The sequence below is a fragment of the Lepidochelys kempii genome, chromosome 2, assembly GCF_965140265.1.
Source record: "Lepidochelys kempii isolate rLepKem1 chromosome 2, rLepKem1.hap2, whole genome shotgun sequence".
NCBI lineage: Eukaryota > Metazoa > Chordata > Testudines > Cheloniidae > Lepidochelys > Lepidochelys kempii.
The window spans coordinates 216,899,290-216,911,240 of NC_133257.1; the positions used below are offsets into that span (position 1 = coordinate 216,899,290).

At 47.2% G+C, this 11,951-nt stretch overlaps 1 protein-coding gene across 1 annotated transcript in view; it reads right to left on the reverse strand.

The window, feature by feature from the left end:
* SCIN (scinderin) overlaps positions 1–10,748 on the reverse strand; it is a 96,465-nt gene extending 85,717 nt beyond the window's left edge. Inside the window, exon 1 of the mRNA XM_073333825.1 lies at positions 10,397–10,748. Within this exon, the coding sequence (XP_073189926.1) occupies positions 10,397–10,595 (199 nt within the window). The 5' untranslated portion in view covers positions 10,596–10,748. The remainder of the gene's footprint in view (positions 1–10,396) is intronic.
* Positions 10,749–11,951: the final 1,203 nt, after the last annotated feature.

Genomic DNA, 11,951 nt, shown 5'->3' on the forward strand with positions numbered 1-11,951 from the left:
AAGGCTCATCTTAGTCTACTATAGCATGCTCTGTAAAAAACCCTTTCTAGCATGATTAGACTCTCTCTACAGTCCAAGAAACCTATATTGCACATGTTTAGTAAGATAGATGTTTAAGATTAATTCTCTGGAAAGGCACCAGTAGTCTCCGGTCTCACCAGAGAGGGCTTTTATTCCATCATCTGCAGTGCCTGTGCCTGGTTTCTGGCACTGAGGTGAAGCAGGGTTCAGAAATTCTGAAGCAATCACATAAGGGGCAAGGTTGCTGTTTTTTTGCAAATGGAAAAAGTTGTGTGCTTTCAGCTGAGTCATCAATAGAAGAGGACCACTGAACTGGGCTGTTGCCTTTCCGGTAGATGACTGAGGAACGCCTGGTCAAAGAGAGACCCTGGTGGCTCCAGTCAGCACTGCTGACCAGGCCACTAAAAGTCCAGTTGGCCGCAGTGGCCGGCTCTGCACGGCTCCCGGAAGTGGCTGGCATGTCCCTATGAGCAGGGCAGCCAGGAGGGCTCCACGTGCTGCCCCTGCCCCGAGCGCCAGCTCCTCAGCTCCCCAGCTCCCAACCCTATGTACCCAGCCTGGAGCCCCCTCCCACACCCTGAACCCCTCATGTCTGGCCCCACTCCAGAGCCCATACCCCCTCCCACACCCCAACTCCCTGCTCCAGCCTGGAGCCCCCTACTGCACCCCAAATTCTCATCCCCACCTCCACTCCAGAGCTTGCACCCCCAGCCGGAGCCCTCACCCCCTCCCGCACTCCAACCCTCTGCCCCAGCCTGCTGAAAATGAGCGAGTCAGGGTGGGGGAGATCAAGCAAAGGAGGGAGGGGGGATGCAATGAGCGAGGGCAGGGCCTTGGTGAAGGGGCAGGGCAGGCCAAGGGTGTTTGGTTTTCTGCAATCAGAAAGTTGGCAACCCTAGATGGGTGAGAAGTGACAAAACTAAGAAATTACTTCCAGCATCAGGCTCCAGGCAGTCTATGCCAAGCCCAGGAGACCTTTCAGGGGTTGCACGGAGGGAAAAAGATGGAGGAAGAGATGAAACTCCAGCCAAATGTCATATTACAGGAGGCCAGACAACTGTCTTCCCCACCTGCATGTACTGGGAAAGGGCAAGGAGAGGCAGAGAGCGGGGACTACATTTCCTAAGGATGGCCACTTAACTAGCCCCTCACATTAATATGCATCCTGAGTTGCTTTGCAGTTTTAGAGAATGCTTGTACAACTCACGTGGGAGAGAAGAACTGCTGGAGCTGCTTTTGAAATGGAGGAAACCCTGGTTCTCAGGGAATCAAAGGGAGGAGTAACAACAGTTTATGCAGAATCCTCTGGAGGGTGGAATCATACAGCTGCCTGACTTTATAGAAGCAGCTTTAGATCAGACGAAGCCAGCAAGCAGACAGTTAAAAGCCTTGAAGGAGCCATGCCAGCCCTTAGAAAAAGAGAGAACTCTTCAATGGAGTACCCCACTTTTTGAGATTAGGACAGACCAGCGGAAACCTAGAATTCTGACAATTTGATCCCAACGAGCAGAGCTCCATTAATTTCCAGGTACTAGACCAGCAAGTGGAAGCTTGTAAACTGGGTGCCCCAGCACAAAAGCCAAGGCCAGGACTATTAACTCCATAAGCAGTATAGGCACAGACAGACTGGTGTTGAAACACTTTCATATAAACACAGAGCAACTGTTAAAAATTGGTTTAAAAATTAATTTATGGACATTCATTTCCGTAAGGCACATACTTTAAATTTATAGCATGTAATTATACCACAGGGACCAAGGAAATAGGCCCTGAAATATTGTTATAGATAAGAGTCAATTTCTATACCAAGTCTTGCAATAAAAATTTAATATTGTTTAAAATATCAGGTAAATTCAGCCTGGCGTACACAGCTCAAACTCAACTGGAGCTAGAGGGCCTGAATCCACACTCATACACACACATGTATGCCAGGAATGGCTCCACTAAAGCAAGTGCGAGTGAGAAGACAATCAGGCCCAGTGGCTCAGGGCTGATTGCAGCTCGTCCATTTTTGTGTAGATAATTCATTTCTGGGTATACAAAATGGCCTAGAACTAAACCTTGAAAACCCAGAGGCCATGGCAATCTAGGTAAAGATGGTCTCAAGGAGAGTGCCATCCTGGTAAGAGATGACTAGTATTCCACAGAACTAAGAACCCAGAATATTAGAACTATAAAGTCATAAAATCCTCTCATTAGCATTGCTAGCAGGCAACGTGGGGAAAGCCACAAAAACCACATACAAACAGAAAGTCTCATTATCTCAACAACCAGTAGAGATTTTCCAGGAGATAGAAGGGTGAACTTAGAGATATGCCTGGCTAGCATGCAAGGGCTTTAACTATGTCCTAATGGGGCATGGTTTGATGGCTAATCCCTAAAACAGATGTCAAGGTTCCTTCCCCACTCTGAACTCTAGGGTACAGATGTGGGGACCTGCATGAAAACCTCCTAAGCTTACTTTTACCAGCTTAGGTTAAAACTTCCCCAAAGTACAAACTATTTTACTTTTTGCCCTTGGACTTATCGCTGCCACCACCAAATGTCTAACAGGGATATAATTTGGAAAGAGTCCGTTTGGAAACGTCTTTCCCCCCAAAATCCTCCCAAACATTACACCCACTTTCCTGGGGAAGGTTTGATAAAAATCCTCACCAATTTGTATAGGTGACCAGAGACCCAAACCCTTGGATCTTAAGAATAATGAAAAAGCATTCAGTTTCTTAAAAGAAGAATTTTAATAGAAGAAAAAGTAAAAAGAATCACCTCTGTAAAATCAGGATGGTAAATACCTTACAGGGTAATTAGATTAAAAACAGAGAATCCCTCTAGGCAAAACCTTAAATTATAAAAAGACACAAAAACAGGAATCTACATTCCATTCAGCACAGTTTATTTTCTCACCCATTTAAAGAAATCAGAATCTAACGCATATCTAGCTAGATTACTTACTAAGTTCTACGACTCCATTCCTGTTCTGTCCCTGGCAAAAGCATCACACTGACAGAGAGAGAGGCTTTGTTTCTCCCTCCCCCCAGCTTTTGAAAGTATCTTGTCTCCTCATGGGTCATTTTGGTCAGGTGCTAGCGAGGTTATCCTAGCTTTTTAACCCTTTACAGGTGAAAGGGTTTTTCCTCTGGCCAGGAGGGATTTTAAAGGTGTTTACCCTTCCCTTTATATTTATGACACAGACTCTGCCTAGTCTGCCCATAGTAGCAAGCACAAGCTGTAACCACGACTACAAGCCAACTGGTGCTTGCTGAAAGGAGTACTAAGTTGGGCAACATCCTACCCAGAACAAAAAAATATTCTTTATACTCTGGACACACTGGCAAGCATCTTTGCTCCACTTTTCCATTGGTTCACAGGCTCTTGGGTGAACAGACTGGAATTGATCTTTTACTGCTACACTGGCTTCAAGTCTTCACAACTGCAGAGCAAAGACAGCTAGGAAAAGGTAAGAAAAAAAAAACAAATGCCAAAAGCAAACTAGAAGTTTGTGGTGGTCAGTTAAGACTCATAGGGAACCCAAGAATAAACCATGTTAACATGGTGCAGCCATAGTCACATTTTCCTAAGGCACAAGAGGCAGAGGGTAGGGTTAGGTTATTTACATAATGCTGGAAGTTTCCTCTCCTAGAATTGTATTGTGACAGCAATACCACGTCTCTAAATTGGATTACACTTTTGTTTAGACAGAGTATTTGAATGGTGGAGAGAAGATCCTTTCAGAACATTGTAGTCAACCCAAAACCTATTTGATGCCAGAATTAGGATCAGTCTTGTGGATTCCAAGGTATCAAATCTTTAGGGACCTTTATGGCCAGAGACATTTAGCGTGTTCACTGAGCAGAGCCTGTATACTGTAAATCCTTAGTAGAAACCACAAAGTTATTATTTAGTTCCCTATTTCTGAAAGCTTACTCTTTTGTAAGAATACATCAGACATTGGTGAAAAGAGAACAAAGCACAATCTTGTTAATAGCCCGAGGGATGGAAAAGTTATGAACTAAACACCATGCTTAAAAAAACCCAGAAACACTCATACAAATAAGCCAAGGTGTTTTTTTGTCTGTTTGTTTGTTTTTTTGCTTTGTTTTTTTAGGTAGAACCTAGAGGCCTCAGCGGATCCAGACCCTTTGTGAACTGTACAAAGATAACAAAGTGACAGTCCCTGTCCCAAAGCACTTTTAATCTAGACCAGGGGACAGCAACCTTTCAGAAGTGCTGTGCCCAGTCTTTATGTATTCACTTTAATGTAAGGTTTCGCGTTTCAGTAATACATTTTAACATTTTTTAGAAGGTCTCTCTCTATAAGTCTATATATTATATAACTAAACTATTGTCGTATGTAAAATAAACAAGGTTTTCAAAATGTTTAAGAAGCTTCATTTAATGCTGATCTTACGCCGCCAGCCCGCTCAGCCCGCTGCCAGCCTGGGGTTCCGTTCACCTACGCCAGCAGCGGGCTGAGCGGGGCCTGTGGCCGGGACCTTGGCTGGCAAGAGGCTGGCAGCCAGAACCCCAGACCGCCAGTGGGCTGAGCAGGGCCAGCGGCTGGGACCCCAGACTGGCAGTGGGCTGAGCGGCTCAGCCCGCTGCCACTCAGCCCACTGCCGGTCTGGGGTCAGTCCGCCGGCTACTGCCAGCCAAGGTCCCGGCTGCTGGCCCCACTCAGCCCACTGCCGGTCTTGGATCCCAGCCCTGCCCACGTAGAGTGGGTACCTACCTCCTCCCTGGTTCTAGCCCATTCTCTTCCTCTCTCTCTGCACTGAGCTGAGGGTGGGAGTGCACTGACAACAGGGCTGGGGGTGAAGGAGCAGGCTGGGGGTTGGGATGCAGGGTCTGGCCAGGAGCTAGAATGAGGGAGGGGGCTCAGGGTTGGGGCAAGAGGTTTGGTTGTGGAGTGCTTACCTGGGCAGCTCCCATTTGGTGCGAGGGGTGCAGGTAGGAATGTGGGAGGGTGCAGGAGCTCGTGTTTGGCGCTCAGGGTGGGGGTGGGAATGTGGGGGTGCAAGACTCAGGACATGGGGGGGCTCGGTATGTGTGGGGGTACTGGAGTCAGGGCTGGGGTCGTGGGGGGTGCAGGAGTGAGGGCACAGGGCTGGCTGTGTGTGAGGGGAGTGCACGGGTCAGGGCAGGGGGCTGGGGGATGTAAGGTGCAGGGATCAGGGCAGAGGGCTGGGGTGTGTGAGGGGGGTGCAGTGGTCAGGGCAGAAGGCTGGGGGTGTGGGCTAGGGTCCTGGGGGCACTCCCAGCCCCCTGCTCAGAGCGGCTCACAGCAGGGGGCTGGAGGGCATATGCCCTGATTCTAGGCTCCATCCCCACCTCTTCCCCAGAGCGGTGAGCACACTATGGCTGGCTTCTCCCCCTCCCTTGCAAGGGCCATCAGCTGATCTGCGGCAGGGAGGGAGAGGAGGAGGGGCAGGAACCCAGCAAGCTGGGGGAAGAGGCAGGGGGAGGGGAGAGCTTGCCTTCCATGCAGCAGCAGCCAGGCAGGACCAAGCTTCTTCATCCTGCCGGTGGGGTGGGGGAGGGCGGAGAAGAGCTGGCTGGGGCGGGCAGGATTTTTAATGGCACGCTGCTGCCTGCCGGGGTCCCTTTTGTGTCCATTTATTCTTTTACGTAGAAACTGTCCAGTTTGGCCAATGGACATGGCAGAGGGGCATTGCTGGCACATGATGGCATATATCACATTGGTAGAGGTTCAGGTGAACGAGTCTCTGATAGTGTGGCTGATGTGATTAGGCTCCTGTGATGGTGTCCCCTGAATAGATATGTGGACAAGGTTGGCAACAGGCTTTGTTGCAAGGATAGGTTCCTGGGTTAGTGTTTTTGCTGTGTGGTTGCTGGTGAGTATTTGCTTCCTTGCACCACAACTGAGATTAACACACCGAACAACACGTAGGGCTGGGAAGACGAAAATGTCCATTCTCTAAGGAGAAACAATTATTACTGTGAGGGAATTTATTTCCACGTTTTTATTATTATTTCTGGTTTTGTGTTTGTGGGGGGGATTTTTTTAAAAATCCTTAATTATAAAAGGACCAGATAATATTTATTCTGGACTGTCCTGCACACCCCAGTTGTGACAAAGTCAAGCTGGATAGTTGCAAGAGAGTGGTCTTATTGTGTTCCTGGAAGAGGGCAGGTATGTTAACCCTAGAATGATAAAGGTCCTTTTTCCTAGAAGCTCAGAAAGAGCTACACCAGGTCAATTAGGGACACCTTGTCCAATTAAGGGCTGCCCCAGACCTTTAAAAACCCCTCCTCTGGAGAGAGAAGCTGCTGCCAGGTTCGTGGCAGAAGGAAGATAGGCTACTCTAGGGTTAGAAGCTGCTCTCCTCCCTACAGGGCCAACAACCAAGTCTGACAGGTTTCAGAGTGGTAGCCCTGTTAGTCTGTATCAGCAAAAACAACGAGGGACAAGCCTTGTCAACTGTTGAGAATAGGCCACTTCCACCTTAATTGAATTGGCTCGTTAGCACTGACCCCTCCACTTGGTAAGACAACTCCCATCTTTTCATGCGCTGTGTATTTATACCTGCCTACTGTATTTTCCACTCCATGCATCTGATGAAGTGGGTTTTGGCTTATGCCCAAATAAATTTGTTAGTCTCTAAGGTGCCACAAGGACTCCTCATTGTTTTAACCAAAACTGAGTGCCTGTTTAGGGAAGGACTGACACCCTGGCCAACCACAGGACAACACTCCCGCCGTGAGGAGGCAGGGAAAGGTATCCCCCTTTGTTTTGCGTTTGTAAATTGGTTTCTTTTGTTTGGAGGAAGAGCAGCAGCACTCCTTGGGCCAGTAAATACAGAGTGAGACTGATTTACCCCAGGCCCTGCCACTGCCAGAGGGCGAAGTGCTAAGTGTAGCCACACAGTTTAGTAGCCTGAGAGGAGCAAACCCCTCTTTCCATTGACAATGGAAACCCCGGAGAAGATGGTTTCAATTTAATTGACTGTTCCTTAAGCACTGAAGACAGAGGCTCCAGTCCTGCTCTCCTCGAAGTCAAAGAGAGTTTTGATGCTGACTTTAATGAGAGGTGACATAGGGCCCAAACTGCCTTACATTTTCAAATACATTTTGGGGTTTTAGCAGTATCCCTTCCATTGGTGTGAAGGGGAGCTGCACAGCTGAAACCTTGTTCACTGTTCTGAAAAGATATACATACACAAATGTTTTTGTTTAAGGCTTTGACCAATAAAGCAGAGAAAGTTCAGTGCATCACAGGCCATTTCAGCTCTAGCATATTATTTCTTTGGCTTTGCCGGAGCACAAAGGTAATTTTACAAGTGCAGAGACCTTATTCATAACCACCTCTAGAAACATTTTTACCAACCACCAACTAAAGCACTCTAGTGGAAACTCCTCAGACACTTGAAAACCAAGAATATTAAACATTAAATATTAAAGGTTGGCTTTTAATCAAACAGCTGATCAAGGGAGCTATTTGCTCATTAACTGTATAAGCCCACAATTTTACAATAAGTGTCATGATTAACCAGGTTATTTTTGTTTCTTTATTACACTGACATAGTCTATTAGATTTATTAAGCAAGCGTAACGTGCATATTTACTACATGGGTAGCATATTTTTTAGAAGGGAACGTGAATTTAATGGGAGATATTTTACTGAACACCACCATCCACTCCAGCACAGCTTGAAAGATGCAGCTCAAGTAACTCACATATAGTTATTTCTGTCTGCTTCCTCTATATGCATCCATCCTTTTGTACACTACAGTAGTAGCCTTTTCTACTTGAAATATCCCATTAATTTGCTTATAATATGGGGGGATTCTCAAAGGCAAAAAATGGCAATAAGTGCCAAACTCCCATTGAAAGTCAAGGAATTTAAGCACTTCTTACTGTTTGGGCCTTTGAAGATCTCCCTCAGGGTCTTCTGTTGCTACTAAAACAGACTTTGTTTAGTTATACCTCAAGAGAACATTTCCTGTTGTCAAGAAACTCAAAATAGCTAACTGGGGGTGGGGGAAGGGGGAGATTAAAACCTAACTACACACTGCTGTCCAATGTTCATTTGCATAAATGAAGTAGACCTACACCATTTGAAGTCATCTAGCATATGGGTTTCAGCACACTTGTTAGGAGCATGGCGATCTTTTACAAGAAGAACTGCAACATGTATTTGTGTTAAGTGTTCATTTGTTTTCCATTTTAATCAAAAATATTTCTCCACGCTCTTGTGACAGCATCATCACAATGCAGACAGTATTTGTGTCCTACATTTGTTGGAAGTTTGACAAGTTTTTAGAATGTCAATTCTTATTTAGATTGTAAGCCCTAAGGCGGAAAGAACTTTTTCTGCATCTTTAACCATAAAGTGCCTACTACACTTTGGCCACCCTATCAATGATAAAGTAATACAAAATACAGAGTTAACTGGTAAAGGTGCTAATTACCACACCCTGCTAACAACCTCTAGTACCTGAAGCCAAGTGAATATCTGCCAAAATGCACTCCCATCTAACTAGAGCAGGGTAAAAAAAATTTGGCAAATAGTATGTTTTCCAAAAAGTGCATTGGGGGGACATAATACTATTGGTGAATTTGGGTCAAATTCAGAAAATAGTTACAGCCCCCCCCCCCCAAAAAAAAAACCTGATTTTTTTTTTATTGGCGATGTTGAAACATTGTTTGACCCAAATAACATTTTTTCACTGTGGTGAGATAAACAAAACAAAAACAGAAAAAACAGACAATTCAGATTTGATTCAGAACAAACCAATTTTTTTTACTGTTTTTTACTGTTTTTACTTATTAATTCAGCTCTTCTAACACTTCTGGTACTGACATCTGTTGTCCAATACCTCATGCAGACAACATTTCTCATTTCTGATTGGATAAGAGCTAACCAGGGTGAGCCCAGTATGATCTCCACAAACATCTGAAGGTGAATAGCCCAAGCTCCACTTTGCTCTGGAATTTCCTCCCAAGGAGTCACACAGATCCAACATACTAGTTATGTGTCTTATATGCAATCATTGCATTTAGAATCCATGAGAAACAAAGCTTCAAACACACTAAATTGTTATTAAGTCTTGGTAATATTAATAATAGTATTAAAATGGATTTTACTTGTCTGCATTTAGCTGTGTGTGTATGTGAATTCAGAGAAAACTTGTGGGAAACACTGCAAAACTTTTCCTTCACCTGCACTAGTAACTGGAAAAGCTAGATGACCTCTTAGTAGCTAAGATGGGAAAGTCTCAATATCCTGGACACACAAAAACATGTCTTCATCCCAGCATCCTCATGTTAGGCTCCTATTTTCATTCTAAACACTTTATGGGAAGAGAATGTAAATGGAGTTGACAGACATGAATCCCAGCCGTTCCACTTGCTGCAGGAAGAAATGGTGCTTGGATTGCAGATATGCTAAAATAGAGAGTGGGAAGAGTCTGGGTAAGAGATAGATCTAGTCACATCCTGTTGATTTTGCACCCAAGCTTCGCCAAATTGTACCATTAAAATAGAAACCAAGTCTAGTGGCTCTACTACAAACAATTCTAGACCCCCACACATCCCAGTGCAGCACCACTGCAAAGCCCCAGATCCCGCACCTGGGATGAAAACTTGTCCACGCTGAAGTTGAAGGCAAAACTCCCATTGACTTCAATGGGGCCAATATTTCACTCCTGGATACTGCTAGATCCAACCAACTTTTGACAGCATCATCCCTCTTCTCCTCTCCCACATCCCAAATTATACTCCATGAATAGTAAGCTCATCTTTCACTAAAGCAACCTGGATGCCAACGTATGCAGGTCCAGCAGCCCCATAACAAGCCAGAGTTGGCACTAGCTGGATCCTGCTTGTTTTTGGTCCCAGTTCCATCGCTTAAGTAGAGAACATGCTTAGCTTCTCCAGCTCCAGCTCCACCTTCACAATTTAGGCTCTGTTGTGCTCCAACACAACCGCCTTCGATCATCTGGCATGTCGAGCCTGCCAAATTTTGGCTGCAAACTTAGAAAGTGTATTATCGAAATAGCCAGCAAGTGCTGCTTCCCCAACACAAAAAGCTGCACCCCAAGACATCCTGGCACAAGAACGCTGCAAAGCCCCTCGTTTGGCACCTGTTTCCTGCTGGATCCAGCTAGTTTTTGGCAGCACACCCCGCACTTCCAGGATCTAAGCGAAGTACAAATGCCACTCCTCCCCCCCGTCCACTTTTTGCAAGCATCTTCCTTGGCGTCTCTGGGAGGCTTCACAACTGAGCGCTCCCGGGGCATTTAAATGCCCGGCAGCTCTCAGATCCTGGGCGAGACTGACAGGAAAGGCGGTCCGCGTACCACCAGAGGACCGGGACGAGCCCTCTCCCTCTGCCTGATCTCCCCCACCTCCTTACCTAGCCAGAAGTGCAGCTTGTAGAAGGTGGCGTCGCTCTTCTTCAGGGTGTGGAGCACCAGGTACGCATCCCCCACGTAGAAATTGCCGTGCAAGTTCTCAGGCACCGGCCCCAGGTCCATCTTCTCGATCCTCCAGATCTGCAGGCCACTCTTCAGGCCAGCGTTGGCAAACTCCTTGTGGTACAGCTCGGGGGCCATGGTCCGGCAGGCAGAGCCAGGGGGGCGGGCGGGCGGGCGAGAGAGAGAGAGAGAGAGAGAGGTAGAAGCGACGCCGCGCTGGACCCAAGCGACCCAGGGAAAGTCCAAGTCTGGCTCCGGCTCTCAGCCCCCGCCGCCGGGCCAGGCAGCTTTATCAAGCGAACCCGATTGGCCCAGAGGCGCTCAAGGGGCGGGGCCTAGGACTCCGATGGCTGCCTCCGCGCTGGGGCGGGGAGCCGCTCGGCCGCCGGCCCGGGGAGTTCCCGAGCGGCGCCTGCCGAGCTCGCGGCCACTCGCCCCCGCCCGCGGTTAGTGCTGGTCAAAGGCTGCTTGTGCTGGAGAACAGGAGAGACTTTGAGGAGCGAGGCTGCGGCCGGTCTCCAGGGGCTGAGCCTGCCCTCGCTCGCAGCCTAATCAAAGCCCTAGCGGGAGACTGAACGCACCTTCGGTCAACGCTCAGCCGGTCCTTTTGCACCTGGCATCTCTGTCAAATCATGACTCTACCCCGCGGAAACCAGTGGGGGTGTCACAGTGTTCAGGAGCCCGGCCATGAGTCCTCCAGGCCTTTTGCTCCTATTACACGGCGCAATAAAGACTTGGTTTTTCTCAGGAGTGCCTAGTTAGGGGCAAAGAAAGGACCATGAGGGCACAGGTTTCAGAGCAGCAGCCGTGTTAGTCTGTATTCGCACAAAGACAAGGAGGACTTGGGGCACCTTAGAGACTAACCACTTTGTTTGAGCATAAGCTTTTGTGAGCTACAGCCCACTTCATCAGATGCAGTGAGCTGTAGCTCACGAAAGCTTATGCTCAAATAAATATGTTAGTTTCTAAGGTGCCACAAGTCCTCCTTGTCTTTCATGAAGGCACAGTAACCCACTGAGTTACAAAGCCCAGATGTAAAAGGCAGGTAGTTGGCATAGCGCTCAGAGCTGTGTATGGGCACTTCTTTATTCTAAATGGAAAGAAAAATAAAAGAAGGCAGGAAAGCAAAATACAACTGAGGCATCAATCATAGGTGTCACGCGGCTCTGTTTGCCTACATAATTGTATCACATCAGGCTTGGTTTTCTGAGCAACTCTCATGAGTTCATAGAGTTCTTATAGCTTTCGCTTGCTGCAGGGCTGTATTTACTCAGGATGTGTACGTGCGTCCCTGGAAGGCAGCGCACACTTATCGCATCGCCTCCCCCGCCCCCCCCTTCCATAATTTTACTTTCTTTGTTCTGGGGCAAAGGTTTCTCAAAGAAATCCAAGGAAAAAAATTGACTCCTCCGTGTCCAGGACGGTTCCTATACCGTACCTTTTCTTCCTTCAGAGGGTTACGAGGGTTGTATTTGTGTGAGGAGGAAGCCACGT